The sequence below is a fragment of the Palaemon carinicauda genome, chromosome 16, assembly GCF_036898095.1.
Source record: "Palaemon carinicauda isolate YSFRI2023 chromosome 16, ASM3689809v2, whole genome shotgun sequence".
NCBI lineage: Eukaryota > Metazoa > Arthropoda > Malacostraca > Decapoda > Palaemonidae > Palaemon > Palaemon carinicauda.
The window spans coordinates 132,222,530-132,250,011 of record NC_090740.1 but is presented as its reverse complement, the minus strand read 5'-3'; the positions used below and the strand labels follow the sequence as shown (position 1 = coordinate 132,250,011).

The 27,482-nt window shown below is 38.3% G+C and overlaps 1 protein-coding gene across 1 annotated transcript in view; it reads right to left on the bottom strand.

The window, feature by feature from the left end:
- LOC137655882 (zinc finger CCCH domain-containing protein 15) overlaps positions 1 to 27,482 on the bottom strand; it is a 77,122-nt gene that overhangs the window by 12,780 nt on the left and 36,860 nt on the right. The window contains exons 2-7 of the mRNA XM_068390102.1: positions 26,329 to 26,539; positions 21,559 to 21,659; positions 13,557 to 13,688; positions 13,166 to 13,285; positions 4,425 to 4,634; positions 2,018 to 2,152 (exon numbers count right to left, since the gene is read on the bottom strand). Coding sequence (XP_068246203.1) covers positions 2,018 to 2,152; positions 4,425 to 4,634; positions 13,166 to 13,285; positions 13,557 to 13,688; positions 21,559 to 21,659; positions 26,329 to 26,539 — 909 coding nt within the window. The remainder of the gene's footprint in view (positions 1 to 2,017; positions 2,153 to 4,424; positions 4,635 to 13,165; positions 13,286 to 13,556; positions 13,689 to 21,558; positions 21,660 to 26,328; positions 26,540 to 27,482) is intronic.

Sequence of the window (27,482 nt, the reverse complement as noted above, 5' to 3'; positions counted from 1 at the left end):
GAAAATATTCCACGGAGAACTGACCCAGGGCACCAGACCACGAGGAGCCCCGAAAATGCGCTATAAAGATCAACTAAAGCGCACCCTGGCTCTAACTGACATCGATCCTTCCTCATGGGAAGAAACAGCCAGGGACAGGAAAACCTGGAGGAGTACAGTACACCATGGCACCGTGGACTTCGAGGAGAGGAGGAGACAAAATGAGGAAGCTAGGAGGAGGAGGAGGAGAGAGCGATTAGAACAGCCCCGCCCACCACCTACCCTCCCTTGTGAACACTGTCCGTGACTCTTCCACCACAGACTAGGACTTAACAGCCACATCAGGCATAAGCACCCACCCCACAGATAGGAGGCTGATGGCTAACGACAGAACCCAATACTCGGACACGAGTGGGCGCCGACGACGAAATATTATTCCATTCTTCCACGAGGTCATTTCCAAGCTCTTCATAGGTCGTAGGTTATACTACAATATCAGAATTGGCAACCTGCAGCATGTTCCACACATTCTCAATAGTTTAGGTCTGACAAATGTCCAGTCCATTCCATGTTGACTATTGTCTCCTGTTATAAGATGTGATTCACCACCCTAGCACGACAAGGACAGGCCTTATCGTCTATCAAAATGAAGTCAGGACAAACAGCACCAGTATATGGTCTCATACAAATCTGGGATGTCATCCCTATAGCAAATGTCTGTCATGGTGCCTCACTCCATGACATGAGAACAGTTCCATTTCTGCTGATCCTTCCCAAGATCATAATTTATCCTACCCAGTAACAGTCGTGTTCACTGATTTTAGCATCATTAAACTGTCAGTGAAGTCTAGACAATTCTGTATTGTGACTCATCAGTGAACAGTATTGGAACCTAATCATTGTGTGTCCATTTGACACGATCACTTGCCCAATTTAAACTCTCTTTCCTGTGATGTACAGTCAGTGGGATACAAACACATGCCCTCCTGGAGAAGCAAGCAAGCAGTATGGAGACAATTTCATATCATCTGGGTGGATACATTCACACCTGAGGCATTCAGAAGGCAATTTTGCCAGGAGATTCCCATGCCTTACTGACAATGCTTTAGATGTTAGTTGCATTGGCAACATCAAGTTGTGATGACCCATATTTCACCATTCCAATGCATCTACCCAATTGCTGGGATGTAAAATGAAGTCTAAGGTGTTGTGAAGGTATTATCAGTGCTAAATGTGTTGCTAAGGGTAATGAAAGCTCAAATCCTTCACCAACAATTAACAAATGTCTGAACTGAAACAGTTGCACGCACATCCGTCAGGAAATGTACATACAAATGGGGTTTGTAACTGACTGCATGTTATTTGACAGTATATTGGGTGTCAAAAGGAGCAACAACATATAGTTGTGATAAATCTACAAAAGTACGTATGATCCCTATCAAACTGTGAGTAGTATAGTTGCTCATCATGAAGCCTGTAATCCTACGTTGTGTTTCATCGCTTACTTGGAACACTCCACATGAAAAATGGCTTAAATAACAATCTCTCTAGTAAACTGAACACACTAAGAAAAATGAAAAGAGCTGTTAACAGATCTATCTATCTATCTATCTATCATGTGTAAACAAACAAAAACGATATAATTCTCTTCTGTAGAGTATATATTAATCAAATGATACTGTATTCCCAAAAATATGTAAATTCCATGTAAAGAATTTATTGATTGCTACAAAAGAAATAATACTGAAGAATACCAATTATATTTTTATGTTCTTTTTAAAAGGGCAGCCAGCTAAATAAAATCATTTTACAAGTATGAGTTACTTGTGTAGAGATCAGTATAATACATATGGTACTAGACTAGCAAATTAAATGAAGGTTAAAATTATATTCTGTTAAATCCTTTAAAAATGAAAGTTAAAGTTATATTTTGTTAAATATTACAAAAAGGAAGGTTAAAATTATATTGTCTTCAAGAACATGTTGCTCCAGACTAATACAATACCCGTGTTTTACAAAAGAACCATGAAATACTTACATTTAATTCTTCCTCTTCACCCTCTTCTGGATCCTTTTCCAGGTTTCGAACGTCTACAGACACATCACCCTCTTCAAGATCATCGCCACCAGAGGCAAGGTTTGGATTAAATGTAAACATTTCTCTTCCTGATAACTGAAAAGTAAAATGAAAATAGCATAAAATTATAGAGTAAAACAAAAATAGTGTAAGAAATATAGAATAGAATGAAAATAGTTTAAGAAATACAATCTTGAATAAAGTACTAAAAACTACTAAAGCTTATATAAAGCCTTACAACAATGATTCATTTTGACTAACAGACTTCTACAAATGGTTTTCAGCTTAGCTCTAATGATACAGTCAGAAATATTCAATATCACTTGAATATTTTACTTGAACCAATTTATTCATGGTTAGCACTTTGAATTGCAATGCCAGAAGGTTGTTCAGAATATCAATAAAGACCAAAAACCATTGAGCATCATGAAACAAATTTAGCAAGACCACAAAACAGAGTCAAACTTTGCTTTCAAAGGGCTCCAAATTATTTGCTCTTCAATGAGCATATAGTACAGTACAGTACATTTATTAGATATAAGGTTTGTTCGTTCGTCTGTCATTCTCCCGTGTGCGACTCCACTATGACCTGTATCGGGTATTTCACAGGCTTGTTAATACAGACTGCGCATATTAAAACATGACGAATACTGCGTACAATGGCAATACACTAAATGGAAATAATGACGGTTAACTTTTACTCATGAAAAAATGCACAATACTAATATGAAATATATAAGATATGAAGATGATGATATTTTGTATAAAAGATAGTTGAGAAAAAGGAATAAAATAAAAACCAATCTTGCTGTGTGTCAACAACTTGCATTAGGGTGGAACTTGGAATCATAGGTGGAAAATTGAAGAACGCTATGTAGCAAGTCTGTGTGATGCCAACATAGAAATGCACTAAACTACACCTTACATAATCATGAATAACGACTGGAATTGCAAGTTGTTGGTGGGGTGTGATGTGAGGATTTCTATGTCTCTAAGCTGAGGACGTCACAGGGTTTGAGTTATGCCTTGGGTAGGAAATATCGCCATTGGCTAGAGAGAGTGGTTTGATTCTATTACGGTACCATAGCTCTTACACAAACTGAAATAAAGGCTAGAATTCAAAAGAGACTGTTGGTTGACTGAAGAAAGGAGGGGAGGGACCAATATTAGGGAAAAAGATTTTTTTAGTGGAATTTCCTGTGTGTGATATACAACCATCTGCCATACTCTTTTGTAGCATATACAAGTAATAAGAATAACTTTAATTTTAAACTCCATATGGTTTATATTCGTAGCTTAGCTTGTAATAATGATAATGGCGTATCTGGACGTCACCGTGTGTATCACCAGGCATGTTTTTGACATATAACATCAAAAACCAAAGAAAAAGGCAACATATTTGGTTTATTATTTCAGAATCCAAGTGACCAAGTGATCACTGTGGCAAGGGTGTTGGAGGGAACTCTGAACTGAACAAAATCGATGTTGTCACAGGGGATGCTCTGAATTACAAATTCTAAATAATGAATTGAGTGAAACTTTTAAAGCCTTTCAATCCTGAAGGCTTACTTCTAATGACATCTGCAATAACAAATACCAGTCTTTTCTTCGAGGCATCTAAGAATAAAGTTTGCATAAGAAACATTTTGGTTACTTATATCAGTTGAGATAGATGAGCAGGTCTTAACCCTGAATAGGTGGGAAGGGTAATAGGTGACCACAAGCGTACAGAATGCCAAAAAGTTTTTCTTTTAACCGCAAATCAATAACTGTCATGAATGCGGATGTTATTGGCTTGTAATAGGCCAGTAACCTAAATGCCATGGTCAGATCCAGACGCACTTCAGTCTAGCTCTTCTGATGCACACTTTTCTAAGCTTGACCCTACAAATCCTAAATTGAGTAAGTGACCAAAAATTTAAGTTTTTACATAATTTCCTGTACAATAGTACTGATACTTGTATAGCGAAGTTCTTTATAGTTAAAAAGTGTGAGTGGATGGTGTGTCTACCATATACGTGACACACCAAGAATTTAGCCTGGAGGTTCCATCCCTGCCATATTATGCATAAACTTAGGTTTTAATACCTGCTTCTCCCCTAATTATAACTAAAGAGAATTAAAAAATTACTTGAAACACTGTGATGTCTTCCCCCAAAAAATAAAAACTATCAAAAATGGTGACGTCCATGCCAATTTATCAAAATTATAATGAGCTGCAATCAATAATCATAAATGCAATACTTCACAGCAAAATCATACATTAAAGAATCAATACAGGAAAATGCCCTAATTCTAAACCACTTGTTTTAAAACTGATAGCAATTAAATATAAAATATTGTATTTATACCACCAGAAACTACTTACACCAACATCCCTGCCTGAATTGAAATCTTTTTTCTTCTTATCAGAGTCCTTCTTTTGTTTATCTTCCTTTTCTTTTAGTTTCCTCTTTTTCCAAGCCAAGAATGTTTCTAGGGTTACTTTAGTTGTATTAGTTCCAAGGGCAGCACGTTCTCTTTCAATAAGGTCTTCTAAACTGATTTCCTCTTCTGATTTTTCCAATTTCTTCCGATCCTGAAACAAAGATAAAACCCCATTATTTAACAATCATTTAGGTTATTCTTGTAAATAATCAAATAAGGTGATTTACATAATTATGAGATTGAAAACAGCAAAAATATACAGTTGTTTCACTGTAACCATGAACAGGTTTCACAGTAATATGAGCATGGCAACAAAGATGACAAATTACTGTCTGAAACTCAACAATACATTGTACTATCAAGAAATTTAACCCACAATCTCATAAAGAGCTGTCACAGAAGGTGACTTAAACTTCAATAAAGTTGTATTATTGTCTTGTTTTATTCCAAAATCATTCAGAAGTTAAAATCCAGCTCCAATTGTTTCTAAATTGAACAATTTTTTTTTTATATTGTCCCCAGCTTCAGTCTTGTCTGCAATCATAATAAAGGATTGAATTTTCTCAAAGGATTCAACAGAATCTTAATTTCCACTTTTCAATTCATCACCAATTCAAGAAGTTCCTCTTTGTTCATTGACTAAAGATTTACCAATAAACTTGCCTTAGTTTTGGTCTACATATGGCCATGGCCACGGAGAGATTCATGCCTAATGAATCACCCAGACATCTTAACCCACGACATCACACACAGGCCAATCGGTCTTGGCGGGTAACAGCCTTGAGGTCAGCTTAGGTCATACCTTGGTGAGGGAAAGAGCTGCACTTTTCGAACGAATTAAATGCATGATTTTCATAATAATTGTCAAAAAAAACAATGTTAAATAGATGTAATGTGCCAAGGTATCATGGATATTGAATATAAGAATACTGAAGAAAATCATTCTTTTACATTTCCAAATAATGATGAACTGAGAAGCTGACTCCTTGCTATCAAAAGAAAAGGATTCATACCAACCACAAACACCAGGGCAAGACATTTACAATTGCTTTATTGCAGCGTGTGCTTGGTATGAATCCTTCTCTTTTGATAGCAAGGAACAAACTCCACCAAAGTTCTTCCTCATTTGGAAATATAAAAAAAGAATTCTTTCTTGGCAGTACTTTTATAATTCCAAATACCTCGGCATATTACACTTAATTAACATTATTTTATTTTACATAATACAATTTTCTCTTTTCACTTACGGTGTATTCACAATCATTCAAGTGTGAATGAACTTCAACTTGAAAGACATAAAAGCAGGGAGTTATATAGGACCGAATAGAGCCCAGCATGCTCTGGTATATAGCAGGAATAAGTTGAGACTGTATTATTACATACTGGGTAAAGTCAATTTTTAAGCCGTTTTGTAATAATTTAATGCCTTTTTGTCTTTTCTATCAAACCCTGGTCTGTATTTGTGTTATATAATTTTGAATAAATACCCAAAAACAGTTTCACAGAATTAAAGAGGACTGATACAAATAACTTATTTTAAGAATATCAAACCTGTGAATGGTAAGGTCTGATTGTAATTAGGTAATTTCCACCAATTTTCTATAACTAGGCCCAGATTAAACGAGATGCTAAATGAGAAATGCCTCTATTATATCTTAATAGTAATTCAAACATTTATAAACTTAACTGATTCAATAATAAATTTAACTAGTAAACAACAGTATAACCCAGGGATGTGTATTTTACTTAATTGGGCTAAATTATATATTAGACTTTTTACTGATTTTAAATGCAAACTCATTTTACGTTTGCTATTTAATTAAATTAAGTTTTGGGGGAAATTGTCTTTCAATTTCATCATTCAAAAGAAATCATATCCTGCAAATTCACCTGATAATTCAAAAACTGTAAATCTGGCTTTAATACACATTAAAATATAGTACAAATTGTTTTGAATTAGTGCAAAAGAGAATACAAATTTCTTAAAAACTTTTAAAATGTTATTTTTATTAATAAAATAAATTTTTGAATATACTTACCCGATAATCATGTAGCTGTCAACTCCGTTGCCCGACAGAATTCTATGGAGGGATACGCCAGCTATCACAATACTAGAAGGGGGTGTACTTACCAGCGCCACCTGTGGCCAGGTACTCAATCATTTGTTGTTGACACCTCCTCAATTATTCCTCGGTCCACTGGTTCTCTCTGGGGAGGAAAGGGAGGGTCGATTAAATCATGATTATCGGGTAAGTATATTCAAAAATTTATTTTATTAATAAAAATAACATTTTTCAATATTAAACTTACCCGATAATCATGTAGCTGATTCACACCCAGGGAGGTGGGTGAAAACCAGTGTACATGATTAAAGGATAGCTAAGTATCCCAAATTTCATATAACAGTTATCTCAAATAACAATGAAATAATAAGTACCTGGTAAGGAAGTCGAATAGAACCGTTACTCTGCCTTTTATTTAAAGTTCGTCTTCCTTACTGAGCGCAGCGTTCCTCTTGGAGGCTGAATCAACCCAAAGGTGCCAAAGTACAAGGGGTTGCAACCCTACTAAAGGACCTCTACCAAACCTTTAACCCAGGCGCTTCTCAAGAATGAATAGACCACCCGCCAAATCCAAGGATGCGGAAGGCTTCTTAGCCTACCGTAACAACCATAAAAACAACAATAAAAGTATTCAAGAGAAAGGTTAAAAAGGTTATGGGATTAAGGGAATGTAGTGGCTGAGCCCTCACCTACTACTGCACTCGCTGCTACGAATGGTCCCAGGGTGTAGCAGTTCTCGTAAAGAGACTGGACATCTTTCAGATAAAATGATGCAAACACTGACTTGCTCCTCCAATAGGTTGCATCCATAGTGCTCTGCAGAGAACGGTTTTTATTAAAGGCCAACGAAGTAGCTACAGCTCTTACTTCGTGGGTCCTTACCTTCAGCAATGCAAGGTCTTCCTCCTTTAAGTGAGAATGTGCTTCTCTGATCAGAAGCCTTATATAGTACGAAAGCCCATTCTTGGACATGGGTCTCGAGGGTTTCTTGATGGCACACCATAAGGCTTCTGACTGTCCTCGAATAGGTTTAGACCTCTTCAGATAATATTTGAGAGCTCTGACAGGGCAAAGAACTCTCTCTAGTTCGTTACCTACCATGTTGGAGAGGCTAGGTATTTCGAACGATCTAGGCCAAGGACGTGAAGGAAGCTCGTTCTTTGCTAGGAATCCAAGCTGAAAAGAACATGTAGCTGATTCGGTTGTGAAACCAATGTTCTTGCTGAAGGCATGAACCTCACTGACTCTCTTAGCTGTTGCAAGGCAAACGAGAAAAGCAGTCTTGAGGGTAAGATCCTTGAAGGAAGCTGACTGGAGAGGTTCGAACCTAGATGTCATAAGGAACCTTAAGACTACGTCCAGATTCCAGCCTGGAGTGGAAAGACGACGTTCTTTAGACGTCTCAAAAGACTTGAGAATGTCTTGAAGGTCCTTGTTGGAAGACAGGTCCAAACCCCTGTGGCGGAGGACTGAGGCCAACATGCTCCTATACCCTTTAATCGTAGATGTTGAAAGGGATCTCTCATTCCTAAGATGAAGAAGGAAGTCAGCTATTTGGATCACAGAGGTATTGGTAGAGGATATTGAATTGGCTCTACACCAGCTTCGGAAGACCTCCCACTTAGACTGGTAGACTCTACGAGTGGAAATTCTTCTAGCTCTGGCAATCGCACTGGCTGCCTCCTTCGAAAAGCCTCTAGCTCTAGCGAATCTTTCGACAGTCTGAAGGCAGTCAGTCGAAGAGCGTGGAGGTTTGGGTGCAACCTGTCTACGTGTGGTTGACGTAGAAGGTCCACTCTTAGAGGTAGAGTCCTGGGGAAGTCGACTAGCCATTGAAGTACCTCTGTGTACCATTCTCTTGCAGGCCAAAGGGGAGCAACCAGCGTCAGCCGTGTCCCTTCGTGCGAGACGAATTTCTGCAGAACTTTGTTTATAATCTTGAACGGAGGGAATGCGTACAGGTCGAGATGGGACCAGTTCAGAAGAAAAGCATCTACATGAACCGCTGCAGGGTCTGGAACAGGGGAACAATAAAGCGGAAGTCTCTTGGTGATGGAGGTGGCAAACAGGTCTATGGTAGGTTGACCCCACAACGTCCAAAGTCTGTTGCACACACTCTTGTGGAGGGTCCATTCCGTGGGAATGACCTGATTCCTTCTGCTGAGGCGATCCGCTGAAACATTCATATCGCCCTGGATGAACCTCGTGACCAATGTGAGGTTTAGACCTCTTGACCAAATGAGGAGGTCCCTTGCGATCTCGTAAAGGCTCCTCGAATGGGTCCCTCCTTGCTTGGAGATGTAAGCCAAGGCTGTGGTGTTGTCTGAATTCACCTCCACCACTTTGCCTAGCAGGAGGGACTTGAAGTTCAACAGGGCAAGATGGACTGCTAACAGTTCCTTGCAGTTGATGTGGAGTAATCCTTGTTCCTTGTTCCATACTCCTGAGCATTCCCGTCCGTCCAAGGTCGCACCCCAGCCCGAGTCCGATGCATCCGAGAAGAGATGAAGATGGGGGGTCTGGATGGCCAATGATAGACCCTCCTTGAGAAGAAGATTGTGCTTCCACCACTGGAGAGTGGTCTTCATCTCTTGGTTGATAGGGATAGAGACTGCTTCTAGAGTCGAGCCCTTGTCCCAATAAGCTGCAAGATGGAATTGAAGAGGGCGGAGGTGGAGTCTCCCTAGCTCGACAAACAGGGCCAGAGATGAGAGGGTCCCTGTGAGACTCATCCACTGTCTCACTGAGCAATTGCTCCTCTTCAGCATGCTCCTGATGCACTCTAGGGCTTGGTTTATCCTGGGGGCCGATGGAAAAGCCCGAAAATCCCGACTCTGAATCTCCATTCCCAGGTACACAATGGATTGGGAGGGAATGAGTTGAGATTTCTCTATATTGACTAATAGACCTAGGTCTCTGATTAGATCTAAAGTCCAAGAGAGGTTCTCCAGACAACGACGACTCGTGGAGGCTCTCAACAGCCAGTCGTCTAGGTAGAGGGAGGCTCTGATGTTCGATAAGTGCAGGAATTTCGCTACATTCCTCATCAGATGAGTAAAGACCATAGGAGCTGTGCTTAGGCCAAAACACAGGGCTTGGAACTGATAGACAACCTTTCCGAAAACGAATCTCAGGAAAGGTTGGGAGTCTGGATGAATGGGAACGTGAAAGTATGCATCTTTCAAGTCCAACGAGACCATCCAGTCCTCCTGTCTGACCGCTGCTAAGACCGACTTGGTCGTCTCCATTGTGAACGTCTGCTTGGTGACATACTCGTTGAGAGAGCTGACGTCCAGCACCGGTCTCCAACCTCCTGTCTTTTTGGCCACAAGAAAGAGACGGTTGTAGAAGCCCGGGGATTGATGGTCCCGGACTATAACCACTGCCTTCTTCTGCACAAGTAGCGACACCTCCTGTTGCAATGCTAGCCTCTTGTCCTCTTCTTTGCCTAGATGAGGGTTGAACTCGGTGCAGCGCTGGTTGAGCAGACAGACTCACGGAGGGGAGAGGTTGTTGTACCCCAACCGAGAGTTGCACCACTGGTGGAGCAGCAAGGGGAGGAGGAGGAAGAGTGTAACTCTCCTGATCCCAAAGCAAGGGTTGCCTTAAAGAAGGCTGAGGCTGAACAACACTGTGAACAGCAAACTCCGAAAGTGGTTCAACATCGTACGCCTGGCAGATGGTGCTGCGACCAGGCGGAGCAGGTGCAGGCTGGGCGAGCACAGGCGGAGCAGGTGCAGGCTGGGCGAGCACAGGTGCAGCGAGAACAGGTGGAGGGAGTGCAGGCGGTGCAACACTCTCAGCCCGACACTCACGCATCAAGTCCGAAAGCTGAACTTGCATGGACTGAAGCAGGGTCCACTTGGGGTCGGCAGAAACGATAACAGACTGAGGTAAAGTCACAGTCGGGGTCTGTATAGGCAGAACCTTACTCCTCTTGGGCGGAGTACAGTCGACCAATGACAGAGGCGAGTCGGAGCTGAGCCAATGACTACAACCTGGCTGAGCACTCGCTGACTGAACTCTACGTTTAAGCGGTCTCGAGACCTGAGACCAACGTTTCTTCCCTGCATGAAGATCAGCGGACGAGAAGACGGGCTCAATCGTCTGCAGGTGGGAGTGACGGTCTAAGGAAGACACGCCCGCAACCACCGAGGATAATTCTGTGCGCCTAACAAGGCCTGTCGAACCCTTAAGCCCTTCGACATTGCTTCTCCCCTGGGCATGGGAGCTTGCAAGAGGTCCCGGACTGGGAGGACGACTGGCTCGCACAGAAAAATCCTCACGCACCACACTGGCACCACTAGCACTTGGCACTGCACAGACACTAGCACTCGTCACAGCACTGGCACTATTTCCACCCACTGCACTCTTGACCTTCAGTTCTTTAACCTCGGCCATCAGAGACTTATGGTCACTTACCACTGATTCTACTTTATCTCCTAAAGCCTGAATAGCACGCAAAACAGTTGACATATCAGGCGGAGGGCACACAGTAGGTTCGGGGGTAGCCACTACAGGGGTAGGAAAAGGTAGGGGATCATGAGGTGAGGAAAACATAGAAGAGTGAGAAGAACTTCTCCTAACTCTAGTTCTCTCTAACTTGGATGAATATTTTAAAAGACGTACAAAATCCAATTCCGAAAGTCCGGCGCACTCCTCACACCGATTTTCTAATAGACAGGGCCTGTCCCTACAGTCAGAACAAGCGGTGTGAGGATCTACCGAGACCTTCGGAATACGCCTATTGCAAGACCTACATCGTCTATGGGAGGGAGCTTGCGAAACGTCAGACATCTTGTTTCAAAGAGTAAGTCAAAGGGTGATCCAAAAACAAGCAAAAATTCATTAACCGTTAATCAGAGTTTATATAAAAGCTAACTAGCTAATATAAAAAGGATTCCAGTATGCGACAGCCGTTAATCTAAGAGAATACTTCACCAAATATCCATGAATAAACTCGAAAACCATGAGCGTATCCCAGAACGTCTAGCCGGAAGCACGACAGAGGAATAATTGAGGAGGTGTCAACAACAAATGATTGAGTACCTGGCCACAGGTGGCGCTGGTAAGTACACCCCCTTCTAGTATTGTGATAGCTGGCGTATCCCTCCATAGAATTCTGTCGGGCAACGGAGTTGACAGCTACATGATTATCGGGTAAGTTTAATATTGAAAAAGGTATTTTATTATGTAAAAAAAAAACACTTAGGAATTCTTGTACATCTATAAACTAGCTCACTAGTGCTAGCAAGATAAGCTGGCTTAGAGCAATTGAGAGGAAAAAGTTGGAGGTTTTAAGCTGGAGGCTTGAACTTTGGAACTTTTCAACTTGATATTTCCTCTTAAGATGCATCTCTGTGTAAGGGACTTACTTTATTAAAGATAAAAAAGTATAAGGTATAAAGTTAATTCTAAGTCTTGGCTTCTCCATCATGAGGCTCAACATTAAGATATTTTCAAATCATAATTTTTAATATATATAGTAGTTTATTTCCTTTCCACAATGGGCTATTTTCCCACCTGCAGCCCCTGGGCTTGAGCATCCTGCTTTTCCAACTAGGGTTGTAGCTTAGTTATCATTAATAATAATAATAATAATAATAATAATAATAATAATAATAATAATAATAATAATAATAATAATTTTTAAGTGCATAATCAAAAGAAACTGGTACTAAAAAGATGAAAAATTTTAAAATTAACAAAAATTAAAATCGAAATGTTGTTAAAATTAACCTCACCTGTAACACAAGGCCCATAAACTAAACTTCTAAAACAAAGGATTTAAATCCAGCAAGGATATAAGGTCAATTAGGTGTGATGGAAAATGAATTGGGACTTCAGTATTGTAAATGATAGTGTGTAATTCAAGAATTGTTTTTCTACTTTCTATTTTGAAGCCAACTAAAGAAATAAGAATTATAAAATCTGGAAGTTATTTGTTGTAAATATGGATTTTATCATTAAAAGTATAAAATTTAGATTGAATTTAATTATAACCTTTCAAAATTTCATATGGGTACATTAACTTGAACTTTAGTTCTGCATGTACTTTACTCACGTGTTACGTATTTGAAAGAATCCATTTTATTGAATTGAATGGTTCAATACATGTGATACAATATCAAAGGTTTCTAGTTTATTTCTGCTTTGGCTATATTTATTTACTGTATATACTATAAATTCTTTTCAGTATCATTCAAGTCCTAAGCAATAATTCTTCCATATTTTTTACTTTCCACCTCATTTCAAGTAACTGACCACCTTTAACATTAACCTTCCAGTTTTCACTTCATCTTCAATAACAAATCCTAAGAGTAAGTATTGTAACAGTTAAGAAATATGGCCTCAAGGTAGAAGCACAATAACTTACAACACCTATTATATAACCACAAATTTCATTCACTCAATTATCTTTTACATACAAGTTCAACGAGTCAACCGAGTAACATTTCAGAAGTTGCCAGATTGACCAAAAAGTTTTGCTCTTAAAATATATAAAAACAAAAGCAAGACAGTCAGACATTCAACATCTATATACAGTATTTCCTAAAATCAGTGCTCCAGAGAAAATTCTGAATTACTTAATAATCTTAAAGTGGTTTTAAAAACTGACCTTTTTCAGGACAAAGCCAGGTGGCAATGCATGACGATAAATACAGTTACCGCCATTTGGACAGTCCCAAAACCACCCGTATTTGCCATTTTCTACAGCATCTAGGAAATACTTGCATACCTGAAAAAGAAACATGAATGAAACACAAATTTCTTACTCATGGGTATTAGATTGTCCCATTGACTTATGTATTCAAGATACAGTACACAATATTATAGATTCTGAGTGCAACTCACTAAACTGTACTATTATACTCAAATTTAAATATCATACAAGAATATACAAGTGAAGCATATATTACATTGAGATAAACATTAAAAATACATTTTGATGAGATTACAATATAACAGAAACAATTCCTTAACTTGAGCACTGGCCTAAATTTACTTACAATGTCTGTAGTAGGCTTATTTTTTTCTTTACCATGCTTCTTCTCCACAACCTCAGCAAGCTTTTCTTCATCCCAATCAGCGCTCGTTTCTTCACAATCTCTGACATCTACATAAGCACTTCGTTTTTCACTCTAAATTTTCAAGGACAAACAAAAGATGCATTTCAATAGAAATTTAATGGAAATGCTGTACAAAGATTTTAATTTAGCTTCTTGATTTTAGTTTCCTGCCACTATAAATAAAACATTTTTAGTATAATAAATAAAATATGAAATATATAAACTAAATAAGTACTGCAATAGTGCCCCTGAGAGTAGATGCTTAGGGGTGAAGCCTCCTTATAGAGGCAAAATATGCTAAATAACCAAGTCATAGTACAGTATAACCTACATGAAACTTCTAAGATTTCCTAAACCTAGCAGCGACCCCACAGTTTATAAATATAACTAAAACTAACTAAAACCTACCACTCAATTCAAGAGATTTGTTAGCTAAAAACAGTATTACTATGAAAGGATAGCCTAGTAAAAGTCACCACAGTAATGTAACTGATTAGAACTGATTATAAAAGTTGAAATCTGGTTAGACAAAGGGCTTCCCATTTGGCATAAAAACCTTGAAATAGTACTGGTAAAGGCTGCTTTATTTTTACTGAGTTTGGGCAGTAATGACTTTATGGAGATCCAGCAACGTGGGAAATTGTCACCAGAATGACAATTACATACACTAATGAATAATTTCTACGATATATTTTAAATACATTAGAATATGGCCCAGAATTAATCCACGATTACAAGGGCTTCACTCCTGACGAAGTTCAACACTCAGCAGTTAGTAAAGATGTGAAGCTAACAAGACATACACAAAGGATGCTTCAAGGACATGATTCCTGAAGATGTTAACACCGTCATTGACTGACTCTCGAAGCTATGAAATTACGAGCCATTAGAAATTAGCGAGGGTTAACCATCCATCCCACTATTGAGTGGGGGGAGGGGGGAAGTAACTAACCCCTCTCTCTCTCACACACTTGTGACTGTACTTCACTTTGCTTGGAGGTAGGATTTCAAGGGGGCCTGAATTGACAGGCAAATCTGTATAAATAGCTACAAGTTTATATTGTTAGGGAAAATACAAATTATTTCAAAATTTGTCATTTGTTCCGTAACTGGAATACAAACCTACACTATTTATAGGGATATGACTCACCCATTAGGAGGGCGGACGTCCTAGCCAATCTGGCTTTTTTACTTTACCCAGGGATTCCCCTTTGTGTGTTTTGGCACATGAAATAGGAAACCCTAACACCTTGCATGCTTTGTATGGTCTGTGGCCTACGCACGCTGTGTGTTTTGAGATACTAGCTATGTAACTGTCAAGGTAAGATCTCTTCTGAGTCATTAGGAATTGTCCGAGGTCACCAAGACATATCCAATAACACCTCGCCAGGGTATGGGGACGCAACAGAATCGACACAATACTAGGTTACACAACAGAATAATGGTTTACCTGCAGTGGTTAAGGTCAACTGTAAAGAGAACCCTGGATGCTGATTTCCCCAAGAGAGGGAAGGATAAAGAAACAAAAGAGCCTGTCATTCTTTATCATTCACTCAGACTAAAACTGGGTAACCAATGCCCTTACCCTCCTGCTACTTGTCCATAAAGGAGCTTGAGGTATTAAACCAGTTGTTGTGAAGCCACCACAGGACTGATAGAGAACGTATCGAGTCTCCTGTGGGTTACATCTTGCAGGTAGTGGGTGGTGAAGGTTGTTAGATGCTTCCAAACTCCCATTTGTAAGACCTGCGTCACAGAGTACTTACACAAGAGACGTAGCAATGCCCCTGACGTCGAGTGCTCTGGTCGACATGACGGAGGAGGATCTAGATTCAGTGCGAGGCCCATTACCTTGCAAATCCAGGCAGAGATTGTCCTCTTCATGATCCTCCTCTTGATCTTCCCCACGCTGATGAAGTGTGTTAACACTCAGGGTGAACTTTCATAGTTTCCTTGAGGAAGGACCCCTAGTTCCTCTAGCGCATAGTCACCATTGATCTGGATTCCCAGACCAAAGGGTTTGAATTCTTGGCTCTGAGCTGCCACAAACAAGGACGAGCATTACTTGATCCATCATCATGAATGAGAGACGTTAAGGGAGTCTTATGGGGTTCGCCGACTCTCTTGGCCAATGACAAAACAAGTGAAGACCTGTCATCTAAGTCAGGAAACCTCTGCTGCTTGGAACCCTAGAAAGGGGTCTCTTTCTCGACTAAGGGTCAACAAGCTCGAAGCTCCGTATGAGAGGCGATGGCGACGTGGAAGAAAGTTTAATTCCAAAGGCGAGGCTCAAGGAACAATGGTGGCCTTTCATTGCCAAAGAAAGTTCCAGTGGAGAGGAAATGTCTACCTCTTTCAGTTTAAAGGCGAGACTCGTGGTTGAGCGATAGTCTTTTACTGCCGAACCCGAGAGGAGAATTTCCTCCCACAAATACACAAAGAACTCCACTATTGCTGGAATACAGGTATACCTCACCTTACATCAGTAATTGGTTCCAGGAGAGGTAACTCAAGTAGTAATACAACGTAAATAGAATTTACTTGTCTCTGAATTTACTTTTCACTGAGCTAAACCTCAAATAACCATTCCCAGTTCTATCTTTTATTTGTAAATGCAATTTGAATAATATATGGTTGATAAGATTTTATTTAAGCTTACAAATAAATTCTAATTTTATTTTAGTACCAAAAAAGAAATCTAATTTTATGAATAAATGTACACCCATACTTGTAAATGTAATGTTTACAATTTAGCACGTTTACAGTACATCGAGGCCTATTTATTTGTGAATGTGGTTCACTCTAAGATAATATAGAATAGAAAGATTTTGTAAGGTTAAATAACGAATGTAGTTATAATTATTTTGCAATCTTATAAAATAATTTAATATTTATATGTTCCATCGCATAGCCTACGTAGATAGCCGAGGATTGTCAGCACTAACAGCTGATTCGTCTGTTGTTGTTGCCGTTGTTCTATGTGCATTGCAATAAACTGGACAAGAGTTCGTTGAACTGTGCTCCTCTTTTCTTCAAAGATTACTCAATAGGGAGCTAAACCACACAGAGAGAGAGAGAGAGAGAGAGAGAGAGAGAGAGAGAGAGAGAGAGAGAGAGAGAGAGAGAGAGAGACGTGTGTGCGTACATGGGTTATAACTTATTTTCCAAAAAAAATAAATAAAAGTAGGGTAAGAATGTATGTTTTTTATTGTTTCTGTGACCTACAAATACATCAATAATGAGTTTGTTCATGTTTCATTGTAACAAATCCCAAAATAAAGACAGACTTTCCCAATGTCCAGGAACGTATCACCCCCTATTAACATTATTTCTTATTTAGAAACTATGTTCCGTTAACACGACCTCTCTAAGAACATAAACCTCATGCTAACTGGGAGTTAAGTGTAGTATAGCATTGCTAATTGATAAAAAACAAATTATGAGAAAAACTACCTAAGGAGGAGCACCTAATCATCGGACGGGAAAAAGTGTCCCGCAAGAGAACAGACACAAATTAAGGACTGCGCACTACCTCCACCTGACGACACTGATGGAAGAAGGAGAGCATCAGCGAAAAAACTGTTACAAAACAAGCAGTTATTAATACAACTTCATTAATGAAGAAAATCTTTCAGGAGCGCAACTTAACCCACGAACAGGAAAGGTGGCCCCTCCCAAGGAACTGCCTACTGCTCACGTAATGAGGGAGAGCGGCGAGAAAGAGCAAGATCAAAGCCAATCTCTGTGAAGGCCGCAGGCAGTTTCCTCCAAGGAAACGTAGGGGGGGAACGTAAACATCCGAACAGAGTAGTAGTATCCAACGAAGACGAATCCCCTGCGGCAGAGGCTGTCTCACTTGGAATGACACCCACCCGGGAAAGATTGTAAGGGAAGGCTCTCTGTTCTTGAGAACCTTTCATATTAAGATGACACACAAACAGCAACAAGAACTGTAAAGAAAGCTTAAAATATATATAAAGATATTAAGAAATAAGTTAAAAAGTCCAAGATTATTTATTAAGGGCAGTCCAAATGGGAAGGAGGAAGAGCGGTAACAACCATTCTCCCCCCGAGCCAAAAGTAAAGTGAAGTCCAGTCACAGGTGTGTGAGCGATTGGGATAGTTACTAACCCACCCAACACAAACTATTAGGATGGGAGGTTAACCCTCGCTAATTTCTAATGGCTCATTCTTTCAGGTAGGTTTGTATTCTAGTTACGAAACAAACAAGAGGAAGAACCTTTTACATCCTTGAGCATCATGGCTAAGGAATTGCAACAAAGGTCTGGATTGGGAAGATGACATTGTCTGACCTATGCACTTTTTCAATCTGATCCATGATGTCATTTTAGCCAAGAAGAAAAAACAGCAGCACACAGAGAGAGAGAGTATACATTTTTTTCTGTACGTAGTGTACACAAAGGAAAATTTTAAAGATATAACTGTTTACTGTATACAGGTAATGCTATGTAAGTGGTGGTTTTATCGCGTCGTTACTTTGTGTATTTTTGCCTATTGTGGGGGTGGGGACAGAACTATAGTTATCAACGATAGATGAATGAATATTGTACTACTGTAACCAAACTGGTAATCGGTTGAGGAGAATGATAAATATTACCTGATAATGATGCAACAAGAATTCTGAATTGTGCCCTTTCCTCGTAGAACAACACAGTTGATATACACTACTATAATACCCTGGGAGGATAAAGTAATTGAAGTGAGGGAGAACAGAAACTTTTAATCTTTTAATGACAGATGTCAATACAAACAAACTTCATAGGAAAATCCAGGCAAACCACAGATGACTTTTATTTGAAAAAAATCAATATAATCAAAAAGATAATGGTTATTGGAAAGGAAGCAAGGGAAAAATAAGAAAAAAGCCATATAATTGTAGTGAAAAAGGTGGAGGGGTGAATTCTATACCATCACAATATATCAGAGGGTGTCACACAAGGTGCTCTGGATTACAAAATCAATATATAATAAGAGATTTTAGATGCCGAAATATATACAAGCAAATGGCTAAGAGAAGCATTGATAACCCTGTTGTGATAGACAGGCAAGGCATTAGAAGAAGTACTGCATTACCCTAAACTTGGGAGGCAAAAGACTGTGACTCAGGAATTGAAATAGAAAAGGGGTAACAGCAAAAAGAAAATGGAGATATTTCTAGACTGCTGGTATATAAAAATGTCGCTTGGCAGTGAAACCTAAAGTTTATGATTGGTAAACAAGGCCTGTACTACTAGCAGCTTAAAGAAGGGCACCAAGAAAGAAAATAAGAAGAGATCTTGATAAGATGTGACTTTAGAATATTGATAACCATGCCTGATGAACGGTGGTTAGAACATATTAAAAAAAAAGGAATGGGTAAAAATGTGGTTCCAAAGCTATAAAAAAAGGCTAAGAAGTCAAAGATTGAAATGATGAGAAGGGATGAGGAAGTTATTCAGAAAAATGTGTATATACTGAAGAAGAGGCAGGAAAAAGACTGGTAGAAAAGCTCAGGAAATACTTGAAAAAGTGATCGATGTAGACCTAACCTAAACAGGAGTTCAGGAAGACAAGTCTAGGCTAGAAGTTATTTAGAAGAACCTTTTTCATATCTAACCCCTTACAGGGAAGACTTGATGTAAAATCGAAAACTATTCTCAACAGTACATAAAAAGATCCTGACAAAATAAAATTTAAAATTCAAGATTACTTTTCTAATACTCACCTGCACAATCAAGACCTGCCAATAGATCTTGTTGCAGCAAGTTACTTCTAATTTAATTTACCCTGTAATCCAATTATGTAAGTATAAAATACACACTAAATCCTGTACAAAATTTTACAATATCAGTTGATTTAACAACGTTCATCTTAATTATAGAATTGTCTGCTTCCATTAATTTAATGAACTGGTGAGAATATGTAACATAATAACATTCTTATAATTATCTATGCATTTTGTTAGCTAGTTATCTAACTACCATATTTGTTTTGGTCATCATCTTTTCTGACAAGAGCAATCTGCCAGCTCAATTTTTGAGTCAAGTGCGATAGTAGAGCGATGTAAGGCAACCAAGTTACTTGGGACTTGTGTGGATGCTTCATCTGCATACTCTGCTGATTTCTTGGTGAACACCCATCTCCCATGTCTGAGGAATTCCCAGTCGACCAGGGTGAAATTGGATTTCGTTTCTCTGTTGAGCATCCTCCACAAATCTGGACACTGAAGGGAACTCTCCAGGTTCCAGCACTATGATGGTAGACTTCGACTACACTAAAGCCTCTTGACAGCCAACAGCTCTAATGACGAGCGTCCCAACTCTCAAGGAGTCCGAGGAGAAGACTATAAAGGAGCCATTACTGGAGACCCATCTGGTGTAGCATTCACCTAGGCTTCAACCCTTCCCTTCTTAAGAATAACAGGGTGCTCCTTAGTACATCTCACAATCATATTCCATCGATTCCCCAGGGAACGAGAAGTAAGAACATTCACTGGACTTCCACCCTGTAGCTAGAGAGTGCTACTCTTTCCCACAACCCACCCTGAAAATCCCTTGTCCAGTAGGGGACCATTGGAGGTTGCCTGAACAGCATGTTTTCCACAAGGAAGACTAGAAGGAGCACTCAACTGTGGCCTTGACTGCCCATTCCAGGTCTGGTTGAAGCTTCAACCATCATCACTACCCCTAATACATGAATCTGAGCTAACAAGGGAGTACAACTACTCCAGACCTGCTCAGCATTGGGATGGACTCATACCCAGAATCCATTAGGGCCGCTTCAGCTTGTGTCCAGAGTGGAATGGGGAGACCAAAAGCAGGACTGAGGGAGATGAAAAGAGTGGTTAGTGTTAGCAGAGAGGCTACATTCTCAAAACCTGATGCTAAGGTGTCGATTCTAAAATTGACAGAGCACAAAACAACCGAGACACCAACGTCCTTCCGTTGCAACAACACATTCTACGATGTTCACTGACTCTGTTACACTTGGTCCCACTAAGGAAGGAGAATGAACACGTTGCTCACCTGACATGTTGACCACTTAGAAATTATTGACATACAGTCACACTCACCTACTAACATCTCATCAACCAAGTTAGGTCTATAAGGATTATCTGATGCCAGTCGATCTACTGATCCCTCCCCAAGACTTTTCCTGGAAAGTCTTTTCTTAGCTAAGGTAATCATATGGTTTACATATACTTGTTTCTCACTGAGAGACCTAGTTGAACATTTGCCACATACTTCAGTCAGGTTACAATTCACTTCCCAACAGTTAACACAATGATTGGATATCAAATGCAAGTATGCAACTTAGCTTAGCTTTGCGGCATGAAGTGCAATGAATGAGAAGGTCGGTCTAAAGTTGAAGGATGGTCAACGGGTCCATGCTGATGAAGGACTGCAAGTCCAAGCACTGTCCAATTCTTTCCAAGTCTTCTTTGCTGAAAGCTGAATCAAATGCAAAAGCGTGGAGAGGTAAACAGGACATCTGCTCACAGTGACAGCAAGATCAAAATTGGCAGTTAGTGGTGGTGAGATTTGCAGGAAGCATATCACACTAGACCCAACTGCCCTTGGTCAGCTTACATCACTCTGCTATCATTAAACTAAAAAATTGAGCCAGCAGATCGCTTGTGAGAAACGATGACGACCCAAAACAAATATGGTAGTTGGATAACCAGCAAACAACATCAATTACAGTTAGTTATAAGAATCTTACTATTACATCAACCAGTTCATTAAATTAATAGAATCATAGACAATTCTATCATTAACATGAACATTGTTAAAATAACTGATATAATTACATAATTTAATTCAGTACTGTGTACATTTTACTTACGTATATAGATTACCAACTAATTAAATTAGAAGCAACTAGCTGCAACGAGATCTTTCAGCAAATGATGATTGTGCAGTTCAATGTTAATACAACTTACCTTTCGCTCAATAGCTAAATCATGAGAAAATTTACATTTTGCTCCTTTTGTGCAGGTGCCTTGCTTGAAAAACGCACATAAAATAGATTTTGGATCCGAACCTGGGGAAAAAAAAATAAGTCAAATTCTGTAATACACTACTGTATATAAATAATTTGTATTTTTCTTACCTATGCAAACCTGAAACACTTGAAACATGAGTCCTATTCTTACAGCATGCAGAAAACAGCCATTGAAATTTAGGAGCAAGGTAGTAATTGCTGGCAGATACTAAAATAGAGTACAGTAGCCAGGTAGAACCTACTCTCAGGACATAATTTATGTGCAATCAGTCAAGTTTTCCACATGATGCATGCTGAGAGAGAGAGTGTGTGTGTGTGTGTGTGTGTGTGTGTGTGTGTGTGTGTGTGTTGTGTTAGGTTAGGTTACTCTAATTTAGACCATTAATTTTCTATGAGGAACTTTTTCAAAAGCCTTTTGAAAGGTATATACTGTAATGTCTATTGTCCCGCTATTGTCATAAATGCTAAACGTGCAAAAATTCCAAAAAATTTGTCACACATGATCTTTTTTGTCTATCAGAAGTTTGTTTTTCTCTTTATGTTCTACTATTGAATCTACTATAATTGATTCAAAAATTTTGCTAAGAACTGAAGTTAGACACATGTCTGTAGTTGCCAGGTTCTTTTTGTCCCTTCTTGTAGATTGGAGGAACATTGCCTAGTTTCCATCCTTGTGGTGCCTTTTTTATATTAGCTGTCTTTCAGAACATTTTGTAAAAGTGTGGGGTTTTATCTTCTAGTTCTATAATCTCTCTTGGATGAATATCATCTGGACCTGGTGCCTTAGACTTATGTAGTCCTTTTATTTTCTTTTTGACATCATCCATCGTAAAGGTAATTCTATTTAATAGTTGTGGCACTTCATATTTGATAGCTGGTTCAGGGAGGCTCGTTAATTCTTCCCTAGTGAATGCAATTGTGAAATATGCATTTATCAGTTTGGTTTTTCCAACTCATTCATTATAAGATAACCTTCCGAGTCTCTCAATGGCCTAATGTTGTTTTTGATTGGCTTTCTACTGTTTACTTAACACAAAAAATTCTTTAGGGTTTTCTTTACAAGTTGAAGCTACTCTTTTCTCTTCATTAATCTTGGCCTTTCTAACTAGTTTATCTACTTTTCGGCTTAAACTTCTTGTGCTTGGAAATTTCATTAATTGAAGGCTGTGGACCCATTGAGTTGTTTCCAGTCTCTGCTTCGTATTGCATTGGCTATTTTCCTGTTGAACCACTTAGGTTGTGGAGTTCCATTTGGTAAAATATTTCTGTGAGGTATACATTTAGCCTTTTCTTCTTTATATATTTCTACAAAGGAGTCCCATTACGTATCTATGTTCCCTGTTTTGTTGTATTCAAAATTCTTGGTGTATTCCTTCAGTTTTACAGTTACTACGTCTGTAATCTAGCTTTTTTATAACTTTCCTTTCTTTTGCATTAGAAATATTTACCTGAAACTTTCTTTTGGATTAGAAATATTTACCTGAAACCTAACTATTCTGTGGTCACTTTTGCCAATATTTTTGCCTACTGAAACACTGGATACTATATATTTTCTTCTGTTGTTAGCACAATATCTAATATATTGTTTTCCCTGATTGGTTTATCGACCCATTGATGGTGATAGGTTTATCGACCCATTGATGGTGATAGGTTTATCGACCCATTGATGGTGATAGGTTTATCGACCCATTGATGGTGATAGGTTTATCGACCCATTGATGGAGGAATTCATTGTTGCCAATAATGTAGAATTCATAGTGTCCCAGTTTACTGGTGCATTGAAGTCTCCCATTAGGAAAGCTAGCTTACTGTTAACTTCTTGTCCAAGTTGTCTGTACAGCTCTTTGTCCCGTTCTTGTGTTTAATGTGGTGGCCTGTATATTACTAGTATTATTATCACTATTATTATTATCATTATTAGTATTATCATTATTATCATTACTAGCTAAGCTACAACCCTAGTTGGAAAAGCGAGATGCTATAAGCCCAGGGGTTCCAAAAGGGAAAAATAGCCTAGTGAGGAAAGGAAATAAGGAAATAAATAAATTAGAAAAAATTTAACAATTAATCATTCTAAAAACAGTAACAACGTCAAAACAGATATGTCATATATAAACTATAAAAAGACTTATGTCAGCCTGTTCAATATAAAAACATTTGCCCCAACTTTGAACTTTTGAAGTTCTACTGATTCAACTACCCGATTAAAAAGATCATTCCACAACTTGGTAACAGGTGGAATAAAACTTCTAGAATACTGTGTAGTATTGAGCCTCATGATGGAGAAGGCCTGACTATTAGAATTAAATGCCTGCCTAGTCTTACGTACAGGATGGAACTGTCCAAGATCTGAATGTAAAGGATGGTCAGAGTTATGGAAAATCTTATGCAACATGCATAATAAACTAATTCAATGATGGTGCCAAAGAATATCTAGATCAGGAATAAGAAATTTAATGGACCATAAGTTTCTGTCCAACAAATTAAGATGAGAATCATCAGCTGAAGAACAGACAGGAGAACAATACTCAAAACAAGGTAGAATGAAAGAATTAAAACACTTCAAAATAGAATGATCACTGAAAGTCTTAGGACTTTTTCAATAAGCCAATTTTTTGTGCAATTGAAGAAGACACAGAAGTATGTGCAACTCATAAGTAAATTTGCAGTCAAGAATCATACCTAAAATTTTAAAAGAATCATAAAAATTTAAACACACATTATCAATGCTGAGATCTGGATGTTGAAGAGCCACTGTCCTTGACCTACTTACAATCATACTTTGAGTTTTGTTAGGATTCAACTTCATACCCCATAATTTGCACCATGCACTAATTTTAGCTAGATCTTTGGAGCTAAGATATCTGCAGTCTTTATAAAAAACAAAGGAAAAATACCATTTGGGTCTACACCTCCATAAGCAGCGAGGTTCATCAACAGAGCTTTAATTTCACGAGATCGAAAAGCTAAACTAGTTAGTTTAATCTCAGGAAAACAGCAACGAGGAAATTAGAGTTTTTCATTACTCGGTTTACTATCAAACACATCAGTCAATGGGGTTGCCTATTCCTTTGGACAGTGAGTGACTGAGTCATCTGGTTTAAGTAAAGGAGGAACTGTTGCATCTACACCAAAGAGTGCAGATTTAAGGGTAGACCACCATTTATATTCCTGAGTTGTACCAGAAAGGGTTTCTTTTATGGTTAAATTGTATTCCTTTTCTGTCGAAGCATAAACTCTCTGAGCAAAAGCTCTAAGGCGAATATAATTATGCCAGGTCAAATCTCATCTGTTACCCTTCCAATGATGATAGGCCTCCTGCTTCTCCAAGTAAGCACATCTACAATCATCATTGAACCACAGTTTGTCCTTCACTCAGTACCTTAGTACACGAGAAGGGATACGCCTATCAATTATGTTAACTAGATTCTAATTCCAAGGGACAACAGGATCAAGGCTACTATATAATTGTGACCAATTCAAGACCAAGAGATCATGCAAAATCCCATCCCTGTCTGCTTGAGATTTCATATAAATTTTACAAGAGTAAGATACATCAGGGACACGCTGCTCATTCCTCACTACTAATGAAATCAAAGCATGATCAGATGTCTCAACTGGAGAACCAACCTTAACTGTTATAACGTCAGGAGAGTCAGTGTATATGAGGTCTAAGCAACCATCAGACCTGTGAGTAGCTTCACTTATGATTTGCTCACAGCCTGATTCAGAAACAAAGTCTAAAGCTCTTAAGTCATGGCAATCGGAAGGAGAAACAGAACTTAACCACTCCCTATAGTGAGCATTGAAATCACCAACAAAGACAAAAGAAGCCTTTCTATCATCTTGTATCTTAGCCATAATGGTAAGACGACAATCGAAAATAGAATCATCCATGTCTGGATTCCGGTAGATCGAACACACATAAAAGTTATTATGCCTGCCACAAACTTTTATTACCTGAATCTTATGATATCCACACTTATAGGAGGACTTATGAAAAGCAGGGTACTCAGTCCCAATATACACCGCCATTCCCCTGGCACTAGGAATGGCATCCCGTTGATTATTGGCTTCTTAAAACCAGTTACAAGGAGCTCAGATGAGTGCCGCATATAAAACCAAAGTTTCTGACCACAAAAAATATAATGTCTGGACGCAACTGTTAGATCTGGAATATTTGCATGAAGACCACAAATAATGAAATACAGAAGACGATATTTACATTTTTTTCTTCAAGTTCAAATATATGGTATAAATTTTTCTCAAGAGACTGAAACATAAGAGTACTTTAAAGCAAAATAAATTGATCTCATAACTTCAATCACTATTTTTCTTTACATGCCATGAACTTTATAATAGCTATACACAGTATCAAACAAATGCACAAAAAATACTGCTGCACAGTATAGTATTGTATATATTTTCCTGTCAAACCCACTATATCACAGTTTATCATTAGTGTTAAATCATCATCATCATCTCCTCCTATGCTTATTGATGCAAAGGGCCTCTTAAATATATAGCTGAAAACTCTCAAACATTCAATAAGTATAGAAGAAAATTTGTAACCATGTACAATTTACCAGTTACAGTATGAAGAATATACTCAAAAGATGATTCGAGTTACAATCCCCACTGTAAAAGCAATTACTGTATAGGTCAAGATGCCTACTAAACCCTTCGAAATACATTCTTGCAACTATACCTTTGCCAGCCATCTGCTGGACAGGCTTGAAGAGTGCGTTTATTTCAGCTAGCTCCTTCTTCTTATCCTCCTTCTTCTTCAGGAGATTTTCCTTTTCCTTTTCCAATTCTCGAGCCGATTTATTACCGCCATATTTCACTTGGTGTTGTACTTGCTGAATAAATTTCTGCTGTCTGGCACCTTTTTTATTTTTCAGACCAAATGTCTTGTCCTGTAAGAATAGGAATCATAGTTTCAAACTTAAACGGTAAAGTGGCAATATACACATATCAGAGAGAGCTTAGAACTCCCTGTTCACCCATAAAATAAATTTTCAACATAAAATGAAGAATGTTTGGAATAGCTTAACTTCATTGACATTTAGTGATTTTGGTAGGAATTATCACTTCTTTACAATTTCTAATCTTGAGACAGAACCAATAGGATTTAATCAATAAAATACCTTACAACTGGTGTACTACTAAATCTGTTTCTACTCGGTAAAACTGGCTTCCATTTTCCCACATGTCTTTGTTCTTAAATCTAATTACCAGTACTTAATTTTGACCAAAATTGAGAAATAACTAACTACTTTTCAAAACTGGTAGCGGGACCCCTGAAAAACCAAATGAAATAAATAACCTTATATTTAAAATCAAATACTGTATTAGGATACACATAATATGAACACATGAAAACATTGTGAGAAAAGGAAAATTTAATAAAGTGAAATATATACAGAAGGAACTAACTTTTTTGGATGAATATGTATAGAAACATATGGTGAATTGCAATGAATGGTCAGTTGGAAATTCTGCAGTACAGTACTAAATAAAACTATAAAAATACTAGCAGAAATCTGAAAGGAAAAATGGAGTTTTAATAACAAAACTTATTTCTATACTTACCTAATGTTCATACCATTGCTACTTCTGATGCTAAGTGCAACATATATCCATAAAAAATTTCATTTTTAAGTAAGATAAATTTAGAGTTAATTTGTAAATTTCTTAATTATACAACCAAGACAAATGTGGAAGTAATTTATAGTTTTCCTAACCATACAAACCTGAGCTCTTTACTATGAATATATTTTGCCAGCTAGATAGAAAAAGAACCATAAACTTTAAAGGAGGCAAACAAACCCACACTATCACCCTGTTCACACTCAGCTA